Genomic DNA, 27,484 nt, shown 5'->3' with positions numbered 1-27,484 from the left:
AGCAGCTGGTGGAGAAGTTGGAGCTATTGGGGGTTGATGCTGGCACATGTAACTGGGTCCTGAACTTTCTATCACAACGGCAGCAGACAGTCAGGGTGGGCAGTAGGACATCAAAAACCATAGCCGTGAGCACTGGCTCGCCACAAGGCTGTGTCCTAAGCCCCCTGCTGTTTAGTCTGCTTACACACGACTGTACTGCTAGACTCAACAACAACTTCATCAACAAGTTCGCTGATGACACAACAGTGGTGGGTCTCATCAGTGACAATGATGAGTCGGCGTACAGGATGGAGGTGGAGCTGCTCTCAGGATGGTGCAAATCCCACAACCTCATACTCAACGTGGGAAAAACTAAGGAGATGGTGGTTGACTTCAGGAGGGCGGGAAAACAACACCATACACCTCTGCACATCGATGGAGCTGATGTGGAAAGGGTCAGCAGCGTGAAGTTCCTAGGACTCCACCTGTCAGATGACCTGATGTCCACAACCAACACCACAGCACTGGTCAAGAGAGCCCAGCAGCGACTACACCCTCTCCGAAGACTACGTAAAGCAGGTCTCCCCACTACACATCTACGAACCTTTTATAGGGGGACAATTGAGTGCACATTAACCAACGGCATCACTTCCTGGTTCGGGAGCTGCAAGGCGTACGAACGACACCAACTTGACAGGATTGTGAAGACCGCCAGCAGGATTATTGGTGCTCCACTCCCTTTCTTGCTGGACATATACAGGAAGAGATGTATCAACAGAGCCATCTCCATCATCAAAGACCCCTACCACCCATCGCATCACATATTCTCCATCCTGCCATCTGGGAAGAGGTACAGGAGCATTAGCTGCAAAACCAGCAGGATGCTCCTCAGCTTCTTCCCGCAGGCTATAAGACTGTTAAACGGACTTTGCCCCCTGCCAAAGTATCGCGCACCAACCACCAACCTGGACAGAGCCACTGTCGTGCCGCTGCCGATCGGAACGCCTGTTGATGTTTAGTTGAGAGTAGTGTTAAACTTGTTCATGATAGATGTATTTTTATTTCTATTTATTTTTTACTGCACACTGAATGGACACTGGTTTGAGTAACGTTTTTTTGTTTCCTCTGGGTATGCGAGTACTCAGGAAAATAACAATAAAGATATACAATACAATACAATCTCGGCCCTTCTAGTCCGTGCCGAACACTTACTCTCACCTAGTCCCATCTACCTGCACTCAGACCATAACCCTCCATTCCTTTCCCGTCCATATACCTATCCAATTTATTTTTAAATGATAAAATCGTACCTGCCTTCACCACTTCCACTGGAAGCTCATTCCACACAGCTTCCACTCTCTGAGTAAAGAAGTTCCCCCTCATGTTACCCCTAAACTTCTGTCCCTTAATTCTCAAGTCATGTCCCCTTGTTTGAATCTTCCCTACTCTCAATGGGAAAAGCTTATCCACGTCAACTCTGTCTATCCCTCTCATCATTTTAAAGACCTCTATCAAGTCCCCCCTTAACCTTCTGCGCTCCAAAGAATAAAGACCTTTGGCCTGGGTATGTATGACTGCTGAAGGTACTGGCTCACTTATCTTCATTGATGATACAACTGCTGATGGTAGTAGCATAATGAATTCTGAAGTGTATAGACACATCCTATCTGCTCAAGTTCAAACAAATACCTCAAAACTCATTGGCCGGCGGTTCATTCTACAGCAAGACAATGATCCCAAACATACTGCTAAAGCAACAAAGGAGTTTTTCAAAACTAAAAAATGGTAAAATCTTGAGTGGCTAAGTCAATCACCCGATCTGAACCCAATTGAGCATGCCTTTTATATGCTGAAGAGAAAACTGAAGGGGACTAGCCCCCAAAACAAGCATAAGCTAAAGATGGCTGCAATACAGGCCTGGCAGAGCATCACCAGAGAAGACACCCAGCAACTGGTGATGTCCATGAATCGCAGACTTCAAGCAGTCATTGCATGCAAAGGATATGCAACAAAATACTAAACATGACTACTTTCATTTACATTACATTACATGTCCCAAACATTATGATGCCCGGAAAGGGGGGGACTATGTATAAACACAGTTGTAATTTCTACATGGTGAAACCAAAATGTATAAAAATACCCTTTATTAAAATCTGACAATGTGCACTTTCTGTGATTTTTTTTTTTTCTATTACAAATCTCAAATTGTGGAGTACAGAGGCAAATAAATAAATGATGGGTCTTAGTCCCAAATATTATGGAGGGCACTGTACATGAATCACTTTCCAATAGCTTAATTAAAGACAATATCCAAAGCATTTCTGCCGTTGAATGTCATTTCAATTATTTAAGCCATTGGTGTTGATTAAAGAAAACATTGTTGATTTCTCCCTTCTCTAGAATGCCCATACCTATGTGAGTGCTGCATTCCGTGCCAAAATTATAGTTTCAAATAAGAAGCAATTGGTACAATCCATCTCAATGGTATACACTGGAATCAACAAAGACTTCATTCATGCTGCAGCTACTGAAAAATTCCTGGAAGGCAAAGATCTCATTTCCAATGATACTTTACAAGGCAAGTGTGTGTGTTTGCTTATATGAGATGAGATTAATTAGTCTGGGTGTGTAGGTAGGAACTGCAGATGCTGGCTTACACCGAAGATAGACACAAAATGCTGGAGTAACTCAGCGGGATAGAAACATAGAAAATAGGTGCAGGAGTAGGCCATTCGGCCCTTCAAGCCTGCACCGCCATTCAATATGATCATGGCTGATCATCCAACTCAGTATCCTATACCTGCCTTCTCTCCATACCCCCTGATCCCTTTAGCCACAAGGGCCACATCTAACTCCCTCTTAAATATAGCCAATGAACTGGCCTCAACTACCTTCTGTGGCAGAGAATTCCACAGGTTCACCACTCTCTGTGTGAAATATGATGTTCTCATCTCGGTCCTAAAAGACTTACCTCTTATCCTTAAACTGTGACCCCTTGTTCTGGACTTCCCCAACATCGGGAATAATCTTCCTGCATCTAGCCTGTCCAACCCCTTAAGAATTTTGTAAGTTTCTATTAGATCCCCCCTCAATCTTCTAAATTCTAGTGAGGCAGCATCTCTGGAGCATCTCTGGAGCGACAGGCAGCATCTCTGGAGAGAAGGAATGGGTAACGATTCTGGTGGAGAAGAAGGGTAAAAGATTAAACAACCTCTAAGTCTCAGACACCTCCATGGGATACAAACAATGGGAAATATTCAGTTCCCAGCTTTTGAGACTTTGCATGGTGCTCATAAACTTACACTTTCTTCCCTGAAAAAATAGCCTCAACCCGCTAAGGCATAAACGTAGCTCGTCCAAAGGTCCATTTGTAAGACTGATAGATTATTCCCTGATACTCCTCTCGCCACCAAGCTGAGAACCTCGACCTGGAATCCACCCCTCACAGGGCTGAAATCAACATGAACTTCCCTTCCCATCCGTAGCTGGAAACATTCCCACACCACCTCCTTCATTGTAACCTCCCTCCCAACGCTTACTCTCTCACATCTCTTCTGCAATATTGTCATCTTTACAGCATCATTGCAACAGATGCCTCCTCTTCTATGTGTAAGAAAGAACTGCAGATGCTGGTTTAAACCAAAGATCGACACAAAATACTGGAGTAACTCAGCGGGACAGGCAGCATCTCTGGAGAGAAGGAATGGATGACATCTCTGGTCGAGACAGAAGGCCGAAGAAGGGTCTCGACCCAAAACATCACCCGTTCCTTCTCTCCAGAGATGCTGCCTGTCCGGCTGAGTTACTCCAGCTTTTTGTGTCGATCTTTGGTTTAAACCAGCATGTGCAGTTCCTTCCTACACATTTGCTCCATACCATCTTTCCTTACTTACTCACCCATATCCCCAGTATAGCCCTGTCCCATTAAACACTTTTATTGCTAGCCTTTATTTTTGGAAGGCAAGATGCACCTAATTGTATATCAATTGAAGCAAAGTAAATTGATTAGTTTTAATATCCTTGTTAATCCTGATTATTGATTGGAAGGGTTATTGCAGGTGCCTTGGCTGTTCTTGACAAGGAACTAGTTCCTGATGATGCTGATCCTCTGTTGGCCAGTGCTGCATACAGGAAGATATTGGCACAAGGGCTGTTCTATAAGGTAAGTAACTCACTCGTATAAACACTTTGCATCGATTATCATGTTAAAATTTGGCTCCAAATTCTTAATTTTCAATGAAAGGACCGATGACCTATTGGATAAATGCATCAAATAGAATAGCATTAAATGAAAATTAAACTATAGAAACATAGGAAATAGGTGCAGGAGTAGGCCAGTCGGCCCTTTGAGCTAGCACTGCCATTCAATATGATCATGGCTGATCATCCTAAATCAGTACCCCGTTCCTGCTTTCTCCCCAAATCCCTTGATGAAATTCAAGATGTGACCCATCTAAATTTGCTAAATTAAGTGGTCTTGACAAAATTGGAACGAGAGATGTCACAGGACACTTTAGGAGAAAATGTTATTTTCGTGCTAAATTCAATCCAGTGGAACCTCTTGACGTACCTGCCTCAGGAAAGGGAATATCCTTGTATTTAGCTACCCAGCTTCAGAATAGCAGAGTTTCACGCAAGGACACTGATTGTCCATGGATGAGTTTTGAGCTGCATGCATAAACCGGTTGCTGAGATGAAAGAACTATAGTGTCACCCAGTTTCCAATGAGTTCCCACCTGTTCAATGGTTCTAGATTGCTGATGTAGATTTTTGGACCATCAGTTTTAAACACTTACCCACTAATTCTGAATATTTTGATCTATAAATTTACTGTCAACTTTATTTTAAACAGTTTTACTTGTCTCTCTTGGGCAACGACATTGTTTCGCCACGTAACCAGAGCGCGCGATATTCTTTGGAGCGTCCCGTATCCACTGGAACTCAAACTTACAGCAGCAAACCAGAGGAATATCCTTTGACAAAGCCCATGCCCAAACTAAGTGCTCGCCTGCAGGTAGGATTTCAATATGTATCGTGCTTGATTTTCTAATGCTAAAGGATGTAATGACATTAGAAATACTTTTCTGCATGAGGAATAAAAGCCTTCCTGTTAGTATTTTAAAAAAAATTACATTAAGAGAAGGACATTATAATTTAAGATGGTTGTGTATTTTTGAAACATGTAAAGTGTGAACCAATGTAAAATATAGATGTGTCTCAGTTTTGGGAGTCAAATTATGGAACGGGCTTAGTAATGAGCTGAAATTTTGTAGCTCTCTGTCGAGTTTCAAAAAAGCCTTAAAATGCACAATAATTAAAGATTATAATGTAAAATGATTAAAATGTAAAATAAGGATTACAATTTAGAGTAAATTTTATTTATTTTTCTTTCCTTTGTAATGCTGATATTCTGGGTTATCTTATGGATTGTATAGGATAGGCAAAAATAAGCTTTGTGGTTTCAGCCTATTCCTTTGTCGGTCATTGATTATGTGAACGTCGTGTGAAATGGATACTGTGTTGATTCATATTCACACAGATTGTAAAGTTTTGTTCTTATTAATGTATGACCAAAATAAACCATTCATTCATTCATTCAATCATTCATTCATGCATTCATTCATTCATTCATTCATTCATTCATTCATTCATTCATTCATTCATTCATTCATGTAACGCTAAACATAATGGATGTAATGCTGAGGCTCTATAATAATGGATCTGACCGCATTTGGAATATTGTGAGCAGTTTTGGGCCTCCATATCTGAGGAAGGACGTGCTGGCACTGGAGAGGGTCGAGAGGAGGTTTACGAGAATTATCCCAGGAATGAGGGGGTTAACAAAATGATGAGCGTTTGACGGCACTGGGCCTGTACTCGCTGGAGTTTAGAAGGATTCAAGAAAAATCCGGTGGAAAATCCAGTACGGGATCTTAGGATGCCAGAGCAGATATTGTATGCAGGCTTCCCCGGTGGCAAAATAAACTAAATGATCATTGGATGCCAAGCCAAGATTGACCATTTAACTCAATGATCACTACTCTGTTGAAGAATTGATAGCAGTTACATGGACTTGAAGACTTATTATTATCTTCAGCCATTTAGGGAGTCTGAATTGTCCAGCAGCAGTGACATCTAGGTCAACGATTTATGGGCAAGCTATTGGGAATAACTCCAGTTGATGTCTTAAAACTTGGCACATGAGCCTGAGCCTAGCTAATGCACTGTTGCCAATGTCAGGTTGGTCAGATCAAAACATTGGATTAATTCGTTGAGTATCTTTAGTTTTTTGTATTTCCTTTGTCTTCCAGACATCAGGTGAAGCTCAGTACATCGACGACTTACCTCATCTTCCCAATGAGCTATTTACTGCATTTGTCCTAAGCACGGAGGGCAATGCAACTCTCACCGATATCAATAACACAGCAGCTATGACTATGCCTGGTGCTGTTGCAGTAAGTATTTATGAAGTGTGTTGTTAAATTAGTTTCCCAAAGCCGTCTTAAATAAGCAGCTACTTTATAAAAAGAAGCAATATTTGCAAATGCTTGTGTTTGACGGTCAATGGGGGCCGGAGGACACACTGCCGGGAACAAAGGAGGACCCGACATGGGGGCGGGGGGGGGGGGGGGTGTTGGTGGGGGAAAGAACAAAGTAGGAATAAAATATTCATTCATTCAAATGCTTTAAAGTCAAAATTAATCTAGAAACCAACTGTCAGGGAAATCAATAGACTTTTGGGGATGTTTCCCTTTCTCAGAAGTTGTAAGCAGTTTAAAATGTAGTAGACTGTAACTTGCAGGTGTGTAAAGTAAATAAAGGCAGTTTTGAGAATGTGGCTGTTTGCCATATTTTATTTTCTGACACCTGTGTAATGTCTGGGCATTTTTCACTTTATGAAATGTGCTATATAAATGTTTTACTGCTGTTGTAACAAAAGTAAAGATAGGCAACACTAACATTAAATCAAGGTTTTCTTTGAATGGAAGAACTAACAGGTTTACAACTCGTTGACAAATTTGTCATTTTTAAGTGCTCAGTTCCTATTTATCTGCAAGAAATAATTGCAGACACACTTCCCCAGAATATGGTGCCAAATTGATGCCACATTTTAACAAGTCACGAGTGTAGTTGTCTCAAAAGTTGTGAAGGAGTGTGGACAACTATGTCCAATTACTGAAGTGAAGCCAGACTTATTCATTCCTGATTTTAGCATTTGGTGGGGAGGAGGGGGAGGGGGGGGGGGGGGGGGGGGGGGGGGGGGCAGGGTACATTTTCACTGGCAGTAACTTCGCACGCCAGAAAGTTGTCCAAGGAAGTGACATCCATTTAATTTTTTTCTGTATACACATTATAGGTGCTAACGGCAGAGGACATCCCCGGAAACAATACATTTATGCCTCCACCCAATGTAGTTGAAGAGATTTTCAGCAGTGGTCCGATTCTATACGCTGGACAGCCAGTTGCAATGTGTGTTGCAGGTAATGCGATAATATGAGTTTGGGTATTAGAAGTACAATCCGTGTTAAAGTCAGTGGAATAGATAGGTTAAATGCACAAAATCTTGTATTGTATTCCTTTATTGTCATTCAAACCTTGCAGTCTGAATGAAATTTCGTGCCTTGCAGTTATAACATAGAATAAAACAACAAAACTCACAATAAACACAGATTTAACCCACCACAGTGAGTCTACCAGGCACTGTGATGGAAGGCAAAAGTCTTAAAGTCCTTGTCTCTTCCCTCCTTGTTCTCCCTCTGCGTTGAGGCGATCCAGACTTCCCATGTTGTGACCCCGCCGGGTGATAGTAAGTAAGTCCCGCGGCCGAATCCGAGCTCCGCGAACGGGCAGGTTCAAACTCCGCGGCCCAGAGTGGTCGAAGCTGCCGCCCTCCAGTCCAGCGGACGAAGCTGTTGTTGCCTCACTAAATCTCGTTGCACTGACGTGCAATGACAATAAAAGATATATTATTATTATATTATTGCGGGAGCTCTGGAAAACAGGTCACCAACCTGGGACCTGCGAGCTCCCGACGATGTCGTCCACTGGGCCCGCGGTCGAGTCCACTGGGCCCGCGGCCGAGTCCACTGGGCCCGCGGCCGAGCCTCCGAAGCTCCGAAGTCGGGTCGCCGCCACCGCAGCCCCGAAGTCAGCCAGCATCGCGTTGGTAAGTCCTGGCTCTGCCTCCGGAGCCTCGAGGTTGGTCCCAGTTAGAGGCCGCCAGCTCCGCCATTAGACCATTAGACCTCAGCACAGACGGACACGGAGACGGGGGATACAACAAGAAAAGGTCGCATCCCCCCCCGAAGGAAGAGACTAAATACATGTTTCTCCCCCCACCCCCCCCCCCCCCACACATACACAACTAAATAAACTGAATAAACTAAAACAACAGGACAAAAGAAAACAAAAAAAAAGGAAAAGACAAACGGACTGCAGGCGAGCCGCAGCTGCAGGGCAGTGCCGCCACTTCCGGTCTTTTACCCAGGGTAGGGGGCATCAGGAACCAGCGAACATAAGTTTAAGGTAAGGGGAGGGAAAGATTTAATAGAAACCTGAGGGGCAACTTTTTTTGCACAAAGGGTTGTAGGTGTATGGAATGAACTGCCAGAGGAGGTAGTTGAGGCAGGTACCATCACAACATTTAAAAAACATTTGGATAGGTTCATGGATAGACCGGGTTTAGAGGGATATCGACCAAACACAGGTCGGTGGGACTCGTGTAGATGGGAAAGCATGGGCAAGTTGGGCCGAAGGGCCTGTTTCCACACTGCATGACTATGACCATTTGAGGCAGGTACTCTGACAACATTTAAAATACATTTGAACAGATACATAGATGGGAAATGGCAGGCTGCTCTGGAAGGTTAGGTTGCATGGGATCCAAGGAGAGCTAGTTAAATAGATACAGAATTGGCTTAATGGTAGGAAACAGGATGATTGAGGAAGGTAGACTCAATGCTGGAGTAACAGCGGGACAGGCAGCATCTCGAGAGAGAAGGAATGGGTGACATTTTGGGTCGAGGCCCTTGGTGCTTCTCAGATTTGAGTCACAGTGGGCCTCAAGGATCAATGCTGGGCCATTTGTTCCTTGTCATCTGTAGCAACGATTTGAATGGGAATGTACGGCATGATGAGTGCGTTTATAGAAGACACTACAATAGGTGGTGTTGTAGACAGTGAAAATGGTAATCAAGTATTGCAGCAGCATTTTGATCAGCTGGGTAAGTGGGCTGAGCAATGGCAAATGGATTTCAATGCACGTAAGTGTGAGATGCAGCCTTTTGGGAAGTCAAGCTATGGCAGGATCTTTACAATGAATGGTAGATCCCTGGGGAGTGTTGTAGAGCAGGGAGATTCAGGAGTGTTCAGGTAAATACGTACTGTAGTTCCCTGAAACAGGTGTTGCAGTTGAGATGCATGTTAAGATGTTGCACAAGATGTTCGTGAGGCCACGCTTGGAGGTTCTGCGTTAGGTTTTGGTCATTCTGCTGTAAGAGAGGTGCGAATAAGCTGTAAAGAGTGCAGAGAAGATTTACGAGAATATGGCCAGCACTGGAGGGCCTGAGCCATCGGGAAAGTTCGGGCAGGCTAAGACTTTAATCCTTGTAGTGCAAGAGACTGAGTGGTGATCGTACAGAGATGTATAAAATCATTGTGGGTATAGATGGGGTGAATGCACAAAGTCTTTTCCCAGGGTAGAGGATTCATGAACCAGAGGACAACGTTTTAAGATGACAGATTTAAAAGGAACCGGAGGGGCAACTTTTTGACACAGAGGGAGGTGACTATATGGAACGAGCTGCCAGATGAAGTAGTTGACTTGGGTACTAAACAACCTTTAAGAGGCATTTAGACATGTACATGGAAATGAACGGTTTAGAGAGAAATGAATGGGACCAAGCACATGAGACCAGCCTGGATGGGGCATCTTGGTTGGCATGGACGGGTTGGGCCGAAAGAAGGATCCCGATCCAAAACATCACCCATCCTTTTTCTCCAGGGATGTGGTCTCACCCGCTGAGTTACTCCAACATTTTGTATCTGTCATCAGTTGGGCTGAAAGGTCTGTTTCCATTTTAGAAACATGACTTAGCATGACTCAGCAGGTCATGCAGCATCTGAGGAAAGAGAATAGTCTCAATTCTGCCAAATGGTCTCAAACCTGAAATATTAATTCGGTTTCTTTATCCTTAGATGTTGGCAGGCCAGAATCATGACTGCTTAGTATCTGCTGGAGTGATCCTTAATTCCTGCAACTCCTCTTTTTAGCCACTAGGTGACTCCTTGAAGCTGCTTTTGTACAATCAGATGCATAAGATACCCTCAGATGCTGGGATCTGGAGCAAACAAGAGGGGGATGATGGAGGGACAGTGGGCCAGGGAACATCTGTGGGGGCAAATGGGGAGCTGTTATTACGAGACAACACCCTTCATCTGGACTAGTGTCCTGTGCATTTCCCTCCATAGTTGCTGCCTGACCAGCTGAGTTCCCCCAACCGTTCCCTAAGTGTCACCTATTATTTCTCTCCTGAGATGCTGCATGACCCGCTGAGTTACTCCAGCATTTTGTGTCTATCTTCGGTACCTAAACCAGCATCTGCCGTTCCTTGCTACATTTATTTTGCTTTGTATATTCAGACTACTTTCTGTCAGTCAGTTTGTTTTACTTTTTTCTCCACAACCAGTTTACCATAAACCAATTGGAATTGTATCAGCATTTTCTCCTCTTATACCCCTCTCATCAGTGATGGGATTCCTCCTTCATTTTGTCTTGACCTTTGGGGCTCCACAGCGGCACAGCCCGTAGAGCTGCTGCTTTACATCTCCAGGGACGCAGGGTCATCACGGTGCTGTCTGGGTGGAGTTTGCACGTTACCCCTGTGGCCATTTTTGTTTTCTCAAGCTGCTCTACTTTCCTCCCAAAGGTCTGTGGGTTAATTAGTCAGTGTAAATTACCCCAAGTATGGGGGTGAGTGGCAGAATAGCTGATGGAGTATTTGATGGTATATGTGGAGAATAAACGAGAATTAGCGGAAATGGATGACAGAAGCTGGTAATTTCTTGTTCTTTAGAGGCAAAGAGACTGCAAATGGTGGATGCAAAAACAAACAGAGGAATTCAGTGGATCAAGAGAGAGTTGGATATAGCTCTTTAGACTAACGGAATCATGGGATATGGGGAGAAAGCAGGAATGGAGTATTGATTTTGCATGATCATATAGGGCGGTGCTGGCTTGAAGGGCCGAATGGCCTACTTCTGCACCTATTTTCTATGTTTCTTTGGGTCAGGCACCAACTATGAAATTCTAAAGAAGGGCCCCGACCCGAAACGTCGTCTGAAAAGTTCCCTCCCACAGATGACCTGCTGAGTTCCCCCAGCAGTTAGTTTTTCCTCTGCATCCTGTCTTTGGCTTTCGAACAGAAACGACTGCCTAATGAATGGTGACCTCATTCATTTGGGGGAAAATTTAAAGTATAAGTAAATGCATAGTTTACTTGATATAAAAACCACGATAATCTGGGATTATTGCTGGGAAAATGGGGAGATTGACAACAGAAATAATTACTTGTAAATGGGATTAGTGTAAATGGGTGGCTGGGATCCCCCTGATACGGGAGCTTGATTGCCCCGACACGGAGGGCCCAAACGCTGCCGGCTACGGTAGTCATGATGGTACCTTCAACGGAAGGCTCGAGGCCCCATGACCACGGGAAGACAAAGCAAGAAGGGAAGAGATTTTTTTTTCGCCTTCCATCACAGTGAGGAATGTGGAGGAGTCACTTTGCTGGATGTTCATATTAAAATGTATTTTGTGTGTTTTGTTGCTTTTTATTGGTATGACTACGGCAAATGAAATTCCTCGTACACTGCAAAATGTACTTGGCTATTAAAGTAATGATGATGATGATGATTATGGACAGTGTGGATTCAAGCTGAAGGTTTGTTTAGTTTATTGTCACGTGTACCGAGGTACAGTGAAAAGCTTTTGTCCGTGTGCTATCCAGTCAAACCAAAGACTATACATGAATACAATTAAACTGTCCACAGTGCACAGATAAAGAATACAACATTTAGTGCAAGATGTAACATTGAAGGGCATGGTAGACAAAAATGCTGGAGAAACTCAGCGGGTGAGGAAGCATCTATGGAGCGAAGGAAATGGGCAACATTTCGGGCGAGACCCTTCTTCAGTCTCACCTGCTGAGTTTCTCCAGCATTTTTGTCTACCTTCGATTTTCCAGCATTTCCTTTTTAAACATTGAAGGGCGTCATGAAAGCCTAATAACCAAACATTATTCCCTTAGAAACATAGAAAATAGGTGCAGCCTATTACAACTCTCTGGGTGAAAACGTTTTTCCTCATCTCCATTCTAAATGGCCATTCAGCCCTTCGAGCCAGCACCGCCATTCATTGTGATCATGGCTGATCGTCCCCAATCAATAACCCGTGCCTGCCTTCTCCCCATATCCCTTGATTCCACCAGCCCCTAGAGCTCTATCTAACTCTCTCTTAAATCCATCCAGTGACTTGGCCTCCACTGCCCTCTGTGGTAGGGAATTCCATAAATTCACAGCTCTCTGGGTGAAAATGTTTTTTCTCACCTCAGTCTTAAATGACCTCCCCTTTATTCTAAGACTGTGGCCCCTGGTTCTGGACTCGCCCAACATTGGGAACATTTTTCCTGTATCTAGCTTGTCCAGTCCTTTTAAAATTTTATATGTCCCTCATCCTTCTAAACTCCAGTGAATACAAGCCCAGTCTTTTCAATCTTTCCTCATATGACAGTCCCGCCATCCCAGGGATCAATCTCGTGAACCTACGCTGCACTGCCTCAATCACAAGGATGTCCTTCCTCAAATTAGGAGACAAAAACTGTACACAATACTCCAGATGTGGTCTCACCAGAGCCCTATACAACTGCAGAAGAGCTTCTTTACTCCTATACTGAAATCCTCTTGTTATGAAGGCCAACATTCCATTAGCTTTCTTCACTGCCTGCTGCACCTGTAAGCCAACTTTCAGTGACCGGTGTACAAGGACGCCCAGATCTCGCTGCACCTCCCCCTTACCTAACCTAACCCCATTGAGATAATAATCTGCCCCCTTGTTTTTGCTGCCAAGTGGATAACCTCACATTTATCTATGTGACCGGTGTACAAGGACACCCTTGTACTGTAAATGTACTGGAATACACTGTAAATACACTGTATGGCGAGATTGTAATCATGCATTGTCTTTCCACTGACTGGATAGCACATAAAAAAAGTTTCACTATAACACTGTACACATGACAATAAACTAAACTGAAACTAATTGCAATTGGAGGTTGTCTATCTTTCAACAATGTAAGAACTATATTTTGCACTAATAGACAATTGGTGCAGGAGTAGGCCATTCTGCCCTTCGAGCCAGCACCGCCATTCACTGTGATCATGGCTGATCATCCCCAATCAGTACCCCGTTCCTGCCTTAGCACCATATTCCTTGACTCCGCTATCTTTAAGAGCTCTATCTAACTGTCTCTTGGAAGTATCCAGAGAATTGGCCTCCACTGCAAAAGGCAGAGAATTCCACAGATTCACAACTCTCTGGGTGAAAACGTTTTTCCTCATCTCCATTCTAAATAGCCTACCCCTTATTCTTAAACTGTGACCCCTGGTTCTGGACACCCCCAACATCGGGAACATGTTTCCTGCCTCTTGCATGTCCAATCCCTTAATAATCTTATACGTTTCAATAAGATGCCCTCTCATCCTAAATTCCAGAGTGTACAAGCCCAGCCCCTCCATTCTATCCTTGTGTTGTGCTGTAATCCTGGATTACCATTGATACCTGTTGCTAACAGGTCAGTTGCTAACATTGCTCAGAATTAGGTAGAAGTTCTAGATTTTTTAATACCAGGTATGAAAGGTAATCCAGGATTAATTCAGCACAACACAATGTATTGGAGACACTCAGCAGGTCAGCCAACATCTGGGGAGGGTATGGCCAAGCGATGGTTCGGGTTAGTCTTCAGACCAATTGTGCCTGCAATTTATTTCAGCACAAGCCTACTGATGTGTATCTTCTTTTACTTCCAAGATTCACAAGAACATGCTCTACAGATGGTGGAGAAAGTGGTGGTCACCTACCAGGATCAGAAAGCTCCAATTGTGAGTCTTGATGAAGCTATCAAGCAGAAATCCTTCCACCCATCACCTGGTCCCTGGATACAGGTTGGAGATGCTGTCAATGCTGTTTCAGACTCTCCTTGCCAGGTTGATGGTGAAATCAGGGCAGGTGAACAGTATCATTTCTACATGGAAACGCAGGTAATTTTCCATCATTCCTTACTGAATGTTCTTTCTTTACATCCTAGATGTTGGTCAGAAGTGTCCAGTGAACATTCCTTCGCTCCATAGATGCTGCTGCACCCGCTGAGTTTCTTCAGCATTTTTGTGTACAGTGAACAGTTTTGTTTATAAATTTAAGACTGAAATCTGTATTCCTTGCCAATTTCCCCACAAGCCTTGACTTTGAATTCCCAACATTAGTTCCAGCATTAAGTCCATGTTTGATCGGGAACTTGGAGTACAGCACACACACTACCTCATTGAAGACACTCGGACTATCTTTGATTGGACTTTACTGGCTTGATGTTACACTAAACGCTATTCACTTTGTTCCCTTTATGTATCTGTACACTGTGGATGACTTGATTATAATCATGTATTATCTTTCCACTGACTGGATAGCGCACAACAAAAGCTTATCACTGTGCCTCGGTACACGTAACAATAAACTAAACTCAAACTCACTATAGAGCACAGATACAGGCCATGTGACCCAACTCATTCATGTTGGCCAACTTGCCTGACTGAGTTAGTCCCATTTGCCTACACTGGGCCCATATCTCTCCAAACCATTCCTATCCATGTAGCTATCTCATGGCTTTTCAATGTCAACTCCTTTGTTCTGGCAGCTTGTTCCATATATGCAACATCTGTGTGGGAAAAGTTACCCCTCAGGTTCCTATGAAGTCTTACCCCACACACCTTAAACCTATCTCCTCCAGTATTAAACCTATGTCCTCATCGGGTGGCGCCGCGGGTGGCAGCCTCGCCAGCAGCAGTGTGTCAGTCATTTTGTTTTGTTTTTGTTTTTTTAGTATGTCTAAATGTATGTGTTAATGTTTCTCGGTATGTATTTAAGTGTGGGTGGGGTGGGGGTGGGGAAAGGGGGAAACCGGTTCCAGCCACTTACCTCGGTGGAGATGCCACATTTCTCCTAGTCACATTTTCGCCTCCCCCGCGCCTAACAACAACTTGGATTGGTGCGGCCTTTCCCAGAGACGGCCCAGAGCTTCAGCAGCAGGCGCGGCGAGGACTTCCATCGCGGAGCCAGAAGGAAGGCTCCGACCGCCGGCCTGTAGACTATAACATCGTGAAGCCATGGTCTGCGGAGCTTCGAGCAGAAGGCGTGTCATGGACTTGCCATCCCAGAGCCAGTGATCCCTTGCTGGGGATCGCCGGAGAAGAGCTCCGACCGCTGGCCTGCCTGCGGCCTATAACATCGAGAAGCCGCGGTCTCCGGTAAGAAAGTGGCCGATTCGGGCACTCCAAGCCGCAGAGTGTGTTTCATCCGTCCCAATGTTGGAGCTTCGATCATCCCGACGAGAGGGTCTGTACAATCAGGCCGTCCGTAGCGGCAACTACGGAGGGTCAAGGGCCCAAACAAGGGTGAACAAAAGGAGGGAGACTGTCTGAGCTTTATTGCCTTCATCACAGTGATCACTGTGGTGGATGTTTATATTAATGGGCCTGTCTTACTTTGCGATTTTATTGGCGAATACGGCCGTCAGTGACTGATGCCCGATGTCGCCTGAAAACCATCAAGTAGAACGACAGGATGCGACACAGCTGCGTCAAAGTACGTCACTCCGCGCCACCATGCGTCATCATGGGACAGGGCGCGTGTCACCGTGCGTCACCATAGGACAGCGCCTGTGACGTCACAGCTGTCAAGTGGCGTCAACGTACGTCCACATGATACGGCAAGATACGACAGGTTGCGACATCTGGGGCGCGTGACATCATCATGACGCATGACGATGTACGGGTGACGCGTGGTGATGTACGGTGATGCAAAATAAATTAGCATAGCCAATGACCGTGCGTCACCACGCCTCACCCGTACGTCATGACGCAAATGGCCGCACGACATGATATATTAATTGGAAAATCTTATTTTCATAGAAAATGATATAAAAGAAACAATGTTCATGAATTATTTTACATTCATGTTTTTGGTAATGACACTGATACTGAAATCACAGTTATTTTTCAGAATGCCACAGTGGTGTTAGATGGCCACCTCCTTTATACTCTGTGAATCTTTGTTGATGTGCTCGGCAATGGCAGTGTAATGGGGTAAAACCCATGTCGGTGTTCTCATTAATATCCATCTGACTTCTGCTATAATTACAGCCTTCTGGCAACAAAGGCCAAGGCCAGTTGTAATCTGTTGCACCAGGTGATGTACAGATGCTGCTGGATATCCGTTAGCTGTAAACGTTGGCAATCTGATCTTTTTTAACTGCTGACATTATACGTTGGGGATGCTGAAATATTGAACATTGGAAGCGGAGACTATAGATGCATATACACAAGTGCATGCAGCATTTTGGACCTTTAGTGATGTAACATGGTGCACAAAACTAATTTGATGTCACTTTGATGAAATGTTGTAGTGCAGATGTGGCCTTTTTATGTTAACGTTGTAGTTCTATGTTTTTTTTGTCTAATGAATTAACTTGGCATGGTGGCTTAGTGCTGCTGCCTTACAGCGCCAGAGAACCGGGTTCGATCCTGACTACGGGTGCTGTCTGTACGGAGTTTGTACGTTCTCCCCGTGACCACGTGGGTTTTCACCGGGTGCATTAGTTTCCTCCCCACACTACAAAGACATACAGGTTTGTAGGTTAATTGGCTTCGGTACAAAATAGTAAATTGTCCCTAGTGTGTAGGATAATGTTAATGTACGTGGTGATCACTGGTTGGCGCAGACTCGGTGAGCCGAACGGCCTTTCCACTCTGTATCTCTAAAAAAAAGAATTGGTCTTTTAAAAATAATTTTGCCATGTTCCTATTCGATGTGCTGATGATCTATGTCCCAAATAATTAACTGTTTGAGTATTACACTTCAATGGCACCAACAAAGTTGCAACAAGAGATGGCAGGTTCGGCAATATCCGTGAAAATAAAATTTTCAGCTTGAAGACCCTTCATTGAAACTGGGAATGAAAGTAAAAAAGCAAGTCTTGGGTGGTGGAGATGATGGGAGAGGGATGGATAAGACAAAGGAGATATTTATGATAGGAACGAGCCAGGTTTGCTGTGGAGATAAAATGTGGTGAAAGTATCTGGTTGATAAGTTGAAAAAGGAAGTTATATGGAGAAACACGGCCTTGTTCTCAGAGGCTGCTATTGCAACTTAACTCAGTTGATGTTTGTTTTTTCTCAATCAGTCTGAAACATAGAAACATAGAAACATAGAAATTAGGTGCAGGAGTAGGCCATTCGGCCCTTCGAGCCTGCACCGCCATTCAATATGATCATGGCTGATCATCCAACTCAGTATCCTGTACCTGCCTTCTCTCCATACCCTCTGATCCCCTTAGCCACAAGGGCCACATCTAACTCCCTCTTAAATATAGCCAATGAACTGGCCTCGACTACCCTCTGTGGCAGGGAGTTCCAGAGATTCACCACTCTCTGTGTGAAAAAAGTTTTTCTCATCTCGGTTTTAAAGGATTTCCCCCTTATCCTTAAGCTGTGACCCCTTGTCCTGGACTTCCCCAACATCAGGAGCAATCTTCCTGCATCTAGCCTGTCCAACCCCTTAAGAATTTTGTAAGTTTCTATAAGATCCCCTCTCAATCTCCTAAATTCTAGAGAGTATAAACCAAGTCTATCCAGTCTTTCTTCATAAGACAGTCCTGACATCCCAGGAATCAGTCTGGTGAACCTTCTCTGCACTCCCTCTATGGCAATAATGTCCTTCCTCAGATTTGGAGACCAAAACTGTACGCAATACTCCAGGTGTGGTCTCACCAAGACCCTGTACAACTGCAGTAGAACCTCCCTGCTCCTATACTCAAATCCTCTTGCTATGAAAGCTGAAGAAGGGTCTCGACCCAAAATGTCACCCATTCCGTCTCTCCAGAGATGCTGCCTGACCCACTGAGTTACTCCAGCATTTTGTGTCTACCTTCGATTTAAACCAGCATCTGCAGTTCTTTCCTACACATTGTGTTCCCTCCTTAACCTATGTGCCCAATGCATCATTAATAGCTTGATGTCAGAGAGAGTTTTAGAAATACCTCATGGCAATAGGCCCTTCAGCCAACTGAGTCTAACAGACCATCGATCACCTGTTCACACCAGTTCTATGTTAGCCCACATTCGCATTAACTCCTTGCCCATGAAGGACAAACTTTACAGAGACCAATTAACTCACATACTCGCACATCTTTGGGATGATATGGGAAGAAACCGGACCACCCGGAGAAAACCCATGCGGTCACAGGGAGAATGTGCAAACTCCTCACAGACAACACCCAAGGTCAGGTTTGAGCCAAGATCTCTGGTATTATGGGGCAGCAGTTCAATGCTGCCCTGGTTCACAAGTTATAGGATTAGGCCATTTGGCCCATTCAGTTTACTCCGCCATTCAATCATGGCTGATCTCTGCCACTTACCCCCATTTTCCGGCCTTCTCTTGACTTCCATTCTAATCAAGAACTTGTCTATCTCTGACTTAAAAATATCCACTGACTTGGCCTCCACAGCCGTCTGTGGTAATGAGTTCCACAGATTCACCACCCTCTGAGTAAAGAAGTTCCTCCCCGCCTCCTTTCTAAAAGAGTGCCCTTTAATTATGAGGCTATGACCTCTGGTCCTAGACTCTCCCACCAGTGGAAACATCCTCTCCACATCCACTCCATCGATGCCTTTCACTATTCTGTAAGTTTCAATGAGGTCCCCCCTCAACCTTCTAAACTCCAGCGAGTGAAGGCCCAGTGCTGTCAAACGCTCAACATATGCTAACCCACTCATTCATGGGATCATTCTTGTAAACCTCCTCTGGACCCTCTCCAGACCCAGCACATCCTTCCTCAGATACGGGGCCCAAACTTGGTCACAGTCTGCCAGGCTATTTCTGCCTACCTACCAAATTAGTGATATTTCCATTGTCCTATCTACACCTCTCTGCAACTGAAATATAACTTTTCTCTCTTTTTCAGTTCTGATAAGTCTTTGACCAGAAACATCATATTTAAGAGGGAGTTAGATGTGGCCCTTGTGGCTAAAGGGATCAGGGGGTATGGAGAGAAGGCAGGTACAGGATACTGAGTTGGATGATCAGCCATGATCATATTGAATGGCGGTGCAGGCTCGAAGGGCCGAATGGCCTACGCCTGCACCTATTTTCTATGTTTCTATATCTAACAGTATCCAGATGGAGATAGAAAGATACAGTATGGAAACATTTGGCCCATCTGGTCCATGCTGACCATGTATACTTACCCTACACTAATCTAATCCAACCTTTTTCTCTCCACATTGCTATTGATTGCCCCTAGATCCCACCACTCATCTACACACGAGGGGCCAATTAACCTACCAAGCCACACGTCTTTTAATGTGTGGAAAACCAGAGCACTTAGAGGAATCCCACGAGGTCACAGGAAAAACATGCAAACTCCACATAAACAGCACCCATAGTCAGCGTTGAACTGGGTTCTCTGGAACTATGCGGCGACGCCACATTGCGACATCAGCACTATATAGTCAGCAGTTGAAAGGAACGGACCTGTCATCGTCTTTCCACAGTTCTTGCCTGACCTGAGTATTTCCAGCAATCCTGTTTTAAAAAAAATTTCATTTGTACTGTAACATCCACAGCATTAATACACAGCATTAAAATATTTATTTAGAATTGAATACATGAAACTGCAAACTGTCTTAATTTTCACCACAGTTCTTGTGGGAAATTAAGTTTCCAAAGATGTAATATTGATTTAGCATTCCTTAAATTAAGCTTGTGCAACCAGAGAGTGTTAGAAATACTTTCCTTTTAAGAGCTCCCATTTTTATTATGTTGTTCACTGTTGGATAGATTTGTCGGTGTGTGCCTGCTGAAGATGGTTTGAACATCCAGGCATCAAGCCAGTGGTTAACTTTACTTCAAGAGGCCGTAGCTGATGCTGTTGGAATGCAAGCCAAGAAGTAAATTGATTTTCATTTCTTAACAAAATGGGAATGTCTGTAATAACCGTGTAGCTCACATTAGTTGTAACATTGTCACGTTTATAGTACGAGCTTTAGTGTAACAACCGAGCTTTAGTGTAACAACCGGGTCAGGTGTAGCAAACATGAATTATGTCAAATTATATTTATATTAAGTGCTTTGGAGCAGGAAATTAATATGCACCTGTGATGTGGTAATCACAATGACCAAGCTACTTAAAACAAAATGTATTAATCGGCAGAAAAGCGTTTTCATGGTTATGTTAGCCTTAGAGTCATACAGTGAGGAAAACGGCCCCTTCAGCCCAACTTGCCCACACTAACCAACATGCCCCATCTACAATAGTCTCGCCTGCATTTGGCCCATATCTCTCAAAACTTGTCCTATCCATTTCTCTGTCCAATTGTTTCTTAAACGTTGCGATACTCCCTGCCTCCACCACCTCCTCTGGCAGCTCGTACTGCACCCACCAACGTTTGTGTGGAAAAAAGTTACTCATCAGATTCCTTGTAAATCTTTCACCCTTCACCTTGAACCTCTGTCCTCTGCATTGACAGGTGAACCAAAAGAAGCATTCTAGATTTATGGTTATCTAAATCAATAATGGGTAGTCTTGCTTTAAAAGTTATTTTTAAATACTGGAAATACAAACCAGGTTGTTGGATCAGTCGGGTCTTTTTCCTCTTTATTGTGCTCTGTGGAATTGATGTCACTGGCAGGCAGGCAGGCAGGCCCAAGATTTATCTGTTTGCTGTTCAAAATCCTATGAAGATCTGCCCTCCGTTAGTGACAGTTCTCCAACCCCCACCCCCACCACAGTGATGCAGTAGTGGAGTTGCTGCCTTACACCGCCAGAGACCCAGGGGGAGGTAGGTTATTGCCACCTGTGGTCACGGTGGTGCAGCGGTAGAGTTGCTGCCTTACAGCGAATGCAGCTCTGGAGACCCGGGTTCGATCCTGACTATGTGTGCTCTCGGTACGGAGTTTGTACGTTCTCCCAGAAACCGGCGTGGGTTTTCTCCGAGATCATCGGTTTCCTCCCACACTCCAAAGATGTACAGCTTTATAGATACATTGGCCTGGTAAATGTAAAAATTATGGGTGTAGGATAGTGTTAGTGTGCGGGGATCGCTGGTCGGCGTGGTTCCGGTGGGCCGAAGGGCCTGTTTCCACGCTGTATCTGTAAACTAAACGTGCGGCTGCAGGCAATAGATGGGGCTGACTGTTTGGTGAATTGTTGCAACTTTGTTGGTGCCAACACGTTGTGACACCTGTGTACTGCCTACACGAGGTCTGCAACATGATTTTACCGAGTTGTATGCAAAACAGCAGTCCATGGTGCCTGGGTACATGTGACAACAACGTATCAGTGAGAATTATTTTTTATTTGTTTAATATGTTTTTGTTTTCACAGTATTAATGTCACAGCCAAGCGGCTTGGTGGAGCGTATGGAGGTAAAGCTACACGTGCCAACCTGGTAGCATGTGCTGCTGCAGTAGCTGCCACTGTCCTTCACAGGTAGGATGCAGCCAAATACTGTACAAGATATTCGGGGGACTGTCTAATTAGCAAAGTTTTGAAATTTAATGAGTGATGGCACAGTGACATAGCAGTAGAGTTGCTGATTTACAGCGCCAGAAACCCGGGTTCCATCCTGACTACACATCCTGTCTGTATGGAATTTGTACCTTCTCCCTGTGACCTGCATTGGTTTTCCCAGGTTGTTCCGGTTTTCTCCCGCACACCAATGACGTACATACTGGTTTGTAGGTTAATTGGCGCTAGTGTACGGGGATCGCTAGTCGGCTCTGACTCGGTGGGCCAAAGGGCCGGTTTCCTCGTAGTAGCTTTAAACTAATACCTGATACAAATGGTACAGCAGATTTAGTCATAACTTTCAGTAGGGACATTTGCCGCTGGAAGAAAGTAACGTTATTCATTTGATTTCATTAAATGGTTTAACCTGTTGCACTAAGTTCTGGTTCTTTGCAAGCGATAGGATTGCCCGTGATAGGGTAACCTTTTCCCAGATAGTAACCTAGATGTCAGTAAGGTTGCTGGCTGTGATATGTGTGGAAATAGGCCCATCGACCCAACCTGCCCACACCGACTGACATGTCCCGTCTACACTAGTCCCACTTGCCTGCGTTTGGCCCTGCGTTTGCAACAGCTTCAAGTTTCTGGGTGTGCACAACTTTGAAGATGTTTCCTGGGTACAATCACAAAGGAAGCTGAACAACTCCTCTACTTCCTTAGAAAATTGTGGAGATTCGATATGTTGACGGGTACTCACTCTGTTGAACTTCTACAGGTGTACATTGAATAGCATATTGACAGGTTGTATCAGAGCCTGGCTTGGCAACTGGAACGCCCAGGAATGAAGGAGATTGCAATAAGTGGTGAACAATGCCCGGGTTCTGACCTTCCCATCAGGGAAAGTTTTTATAGAAACATAGAAAACCTAGCAGAAATAGGCGCAGGAGTAGGCCATTCGGCCCTTTGAGCCAGCACAGCCATTCAATACAATCATGTCATATACGAGGTGCTGCCTCAAAAGGCTGCCCATGATCAAATATCCCGGCTCATCTTGTTCAAACAATCAGGAAGAAGATACAGGAGCCTGAAAAATATGACCACCAAGTTTAAGAATAGCTTCTTCCCAACAACACTGCACAACACAAACCTCATCAACTATGAATTTCTATGGACTGTCTTTAGTTGCATTAAGAACTTTGATTTTTGCACGTATTATGGTCATTAGTTAATTAAATTTTATTTAAAAAAACCATTATCTGCATGTATTGTGTTTATGGGCATGTTAAACTGCTGCAAGTTAAAGCCCTGTCCCACGGTACGAGTTCATTCCAAGAGCTCTCCCCAATTTTAAAAAAAATCAAACTCGTGGTAAGCACGGAGAATGAACGTTGCGGGTACGTCGGAGTTCGGGGACGTCTCTTAGCAGCTCGTAACGCTAACGGCAGGTACTCGGGAAGACTCGTGACAATTTTTCAACATGATGAAAAATGTCCATGAGAGCCCCGAGTACCGACGAGTGGCCATTACCGTAAATCTCCGAGTTCGAATCAGGGCAAACTCGGGAGAACTCTTGGAATGAACTCGTACCTTGGGATAGGGGTTTATGAATTTCATTGTTACGGTAAATAAACACGAGGCTGTTTAAATGTACTTGCTCTCTCTGCAAACACAGTTTTGAACTGTAGTGTGCTGGCTTTTAAAGTTCAATGAATCTGTTAACTTTGCAACAAATTAACTGAACGCTTTAGATCTAAAATGAGATTGATTGATCTGTTCTACATAATCCCTACATAATCGCAGAGAGTTTTATCAACAATTTTGCAGCACTCTTAAGATTAAAAAACAATAGAGTTGATTTCACCATTGGGTATGTGCTCGGTGTGGTGTGTTGAGGAAGTTTGCTGCTTTAGTCACAGAAGGTTCTCTTATGTTGCAATGCAGATGAATGACCACACTTGTTTCCTGCAGACCAGTCCGATGCAAGATGGACCTGAGCACCAACATGCAGGCAGTTGGCAAACGGCATGGTTATGTAGTCAAATACAAGGTTAGAACAAGCCCGGCTCTTTTGGTTTTGATTTGATGGCTTTCTCTGAACCAGATTAACCTAATGGAGACACAAAAGACTGCTGGTGCTCTTTTCCACACTCAGTCCAACTTGCTCACACTAGCCAACATGTCCCAGCTACATTAGTCCCACCTGCCTGCGATTGGTCCATATCCCTCCAAACCTGTCCTATCCATGTGTCTGTTCAACTGTTTCTTAAATGTTGGGATAGTCCCAGCCTCAACTACATCCTCTGGCAGTTTGGGAAAAGTTACCCCACAGATTCCTATTACATTGTTTCCTCTTCGCCTTGAACTGAAGCAGGGTCTTGACTCAATGTAGACTATCCGTTTCCCTCTACAGATGCTGTCTGACCCGCTGAGTTCTCCCAGCATCTTGATTTTAGTTTCAAATTAATGTAATGATTCCCATAAACATTAAGAAATGAATCAATTACAATCGCCACGTTTAAGAAACATTTAGACAGGTACATGGGTAGGACAGGTTTGGAGGGATATGGGCCAAATGCAGGCTGGTGGGACTAGTGTAGTAGCTGGGACATGTTGACTCATGTGATGGCACATTGGGCCGAAGGGCTGTAGGACTCTTTGGCAATTCACTATTTGGCAAATTTCAGATCAATTAGCTCATTTTATAACTTCATTGGTTACAGGAGCAGAATTAGGCCATTCGACCCATCTAGTCTACGCCATTCAATCATGGCTGATCTATCTTTCCTTCTCAACCCCATTCTCCTGCCTTCTCCCCATAACCCATTGAACCTTACTAATCAAGAAGCTTAATCTCCGCCTTAAAAATATCCATTGACTTGGCCTCCACAGCCGTCTATGGAAATGAATTCCACAAATTCACCACCCTCTGACTAAAGACAATTTTAAGACTTATGGGCCTGTCCCACTTAGGCGACTTTTCAGCGGACTGCAGGCGACTGTCAGATTGCCAGCAGTCACCTGAAAAACCAGCAACCGGAACGGCGAGTGTCAGAGTGGAACACACACACAAACCCTTCCTTCACCAGACATTATGCAGGCGGCGGACAGGGCAAGCGCTGTCTAAAAAATTCACACGGTGCAAAGCCAAGTCAGATTTTTTCGTCACGTGCACATAAAGTGCAGTGAAATAAACTTTCCAGCAGCAATACAATAAAACAAAAAGAACACACAAAACACAATAAAAATGTAACACAAACATCCACCACAGCATTCATCAACATACATCACTTCCTCCATTTTCCCCTTCGCAGTCGCCGCTGCGGGCGGCCAGATGAGCAGACAAGGTAAGTCCTGAATCGGTGCTTCCCTACCAGAGGCCGCGGCTTCAGGATGGTGTAGGCTGCAGGCCGGCGGTCGAAGATCTAAAGTCCGCGCCGCGCTGCAGCCAGAAGCACCGCAGACCACAGGGCCGCCGGTCGGAGCTCCTCTCCAGGGATCCTGCCAGGATGGTAAGACCCCGCCGCGCCCGCGGTTAAAGGTAGGCCACTGACCGGCAGTCGGAGCTCTTCTCCGGAGTCCCCAACGAGGGATCCCAGGCTCCGGACGCCGCGCCAGCTGGAGCTCTGCAGATCGCAGCTTCAGGCTGCGGTGGGCCAGTGAACGGAGTGCTCCCCCAACCCCCCGGCAACCCCCGGTGAGGGCTCGCCCGCTCCGCAACGAAAGAGTCCTGGCTGCGCCCGCTGCTGAAGCCCCAGGCGCGTCTCCGGGAAAGGTCGCACCAATCCTCTGTTAGGCTGCGAAGGAGGCGACATGGAAAAAGTCGCCTCTCCGTGGAGGAGGCGACCAAAACGGTTTCCCCCTTACCCCCCCCCCCCCCCCCCCCCCCACACCACTCCCCACACAAGACACACAGAGGAACATTAGAAACACATATTGGGACACACTAAACCAAGGTGAAACAGACACACACCGTGATCAACAGGAAGGTTGGTGCTGTAAAAAGATGGCTAAAGCACAGTGTACGGTAAGTCCTTCAAAAGAGGGGGGGAGAAGGAGTGGAGACAACTTTTAAGAAGCCAGAGATACATGGCTGTGAAGTTCGGCGGACATTAACATTACCAGCTCAAACACAAAAACTGCACATACAACCTCAGGCACAGACGAGCGGACAGTATCGCCACAAAAAGAACACGCTTTTTTAAGAGCTTCTTCCCTGCAACAGTGAGACTCTTGGCCAAAACACAACAAAATGAACTGATGTCCTGATATAGTGTTTGTGCAAGCTACAATGCTCTATGTGTCTTCTGTGTGTCTTTTTTAATTTTTTTAAATTTTTAAATTTTTAATTTAAATTTTTTAACGTAACTTGACTCTCTGAATAGCCGCACAAGAGTTCCTATGTGTGTAAGCACAAATGGTAAATAAAGTTTTTGACCCCTTTGACCCCTTTGACCAGTCGGTTATCCTTGGTTCTGAAAACTACTGCTTACCTTTTTTCCCCCAATGACCCAATGAAATTCACCGGTCAGCACCGGCTGCAACCTACGGGAACCTCGGAGAACCTTCGACCTCCTGGCGACCCACCTATGGCACGAGAATTCTCGCTACTCTCCATGGCAGCTTAATTCTGGTCGCCGCTAATTTTTCAACATGTTGAAAAATTCATAGTGACCATAATGAAGCCGCGACTAGTTCCCATAATGCGGGAACTCCTCACGACCATGAAAGCGACTCCCCGGCAACCACCCGCGAACATGTGGCGACCATGTGGCGACTGCATAGTCTCCTGCAGTCGCCTACAAAGTTGCCTAAGTGGGACAGGCCCATGGAAATTGTTTGTGTTGTTCTTGATGTTGTTCTTTCCAACTAAAGAAGTTTTTTTTGTTACTTTTATATTTGGGATGGTTTAACATTGTTGCAATTCTTTTACATTTGCAATGCAAATACCACCCATCACTATGGGACCCTTTTCCCCAACTTAAGGGCCTGTCCCACTTGTGCGTTATTTACGCAACATCATTTACGTGTCACGACGCAGGATGCGCGCGTCGTGACACGCACGTGATGCGCGCATGGAGACGTAGGCAGTGACCCACGGTCGCGCGCGGCGCCCTAGGATTTTGGGATGTACAAAATCTTCGCACGCCATCTGCGTGACGCGCAAATGATGCCAAGTGGGACAGGCCCTTAATACAGCAATTGTGTCCTTGCCCTGCATCACCCTGTGGTCAGCAGTGATCATAGTACTACATAGTTAAATGTTGGAAAGAAGTACTTTGTTTTTCATCATTTTAATCCATTCAAACTGCTTGTAAAGAATTTAGTATTCGAAGCTAGTCTCAGATTCAGGAACAGCTTCTTCTCAGCAGCCATCAGGCTATTAAACACTACAACCTCCAAATAGGCTCTGAACTACATGAGGACATTGGTTTTGTCTTTTGCACTATTATTAATTTTTTGTATGTATGAGACACTGAACTTTTTTTCTCATTTATGATATTTTTACAGAGTACAATGTTCACATATTCTGTTGTGCTGCTGCAAATAAAAATTTCATTGTCCTATCGGGGACATATAACAACAAAGCACTCTTGATCAAATAGTAAAACAGACTCAACAGATGCTGGATAAAAATAAAATTCTGGAAATCTCAATTGGGTCCAGGTGCA

At 44.7% G+C, this 27,484-nt stretch overlaps 1 protein-coding gene across 1 annotated transcript in view; it reads left to right on the top strand.

Annotated features, from left to right (window-relative positions):
• LOC116970746 (xanthine dehydrogenase/oxidase-like) overlaps window positions 1-27,484 on the top strand; it is a 110,658-nt gene that overhangs the window by 42,692 nt on the left and 40,482 nt on the right. Inside the window, exons 10-18 of the mRNA XM_033017220.1 lie at window positions 2,383-2,560; window positions 4,041-4,144; window positions 4,835-4,996; window positions 6,294-6,437; window positions 7,340-7,463; window positions 14,069-14,298; window positions 20,147-20,256; window positions 21,693-21,797; window positions 23,784-23,862. Of these exons, the coding sequence (XP_032873111.1) occupies window positions 2,383-2,560; window positions 4,041-4,144; window positions 4,835-4,996; window positions 6,294-6,437; window positions 7,340-7,463; window positions 14,069-14,298; window positions 20,147-20,256; window positions 21,693-21,797; window positions 23,784-23,862 (1,236 nt within the window). The remainder of the gene's footprint in view (window positions 1-2,382; window positions 2,561-4,040; window positions 4,145-4,834; window positions 4,997-6,293; window positions 6,438-7,339; window positions 7,464-14,068; window positions 14,299-20,146; window positions 20,257-21,692; window positions 21,798-23,783; window positions 23,863-27,484) is intronic.

The sequence above is a fragment of the Amblyraja radiata genome, chromosome 3, assembly GCF_010909765.2.
Source record: "Amblyraja radiata isolate CabotCenter1 chromosome 3, sAmbRad1.1.pri, whole genome shotgun sequence".
NCBI lineage: Eukaryota > Metazoa > Chordata > Chondrichthyes > Rajiformes > Rajidae > Amblyraja > Amblyraja radiata.
The sequence above is the reverse complement of the archived record's forward strand: the minus strand, read 5'-3'. Positions and strand labels throughout refer to the sequence as shown.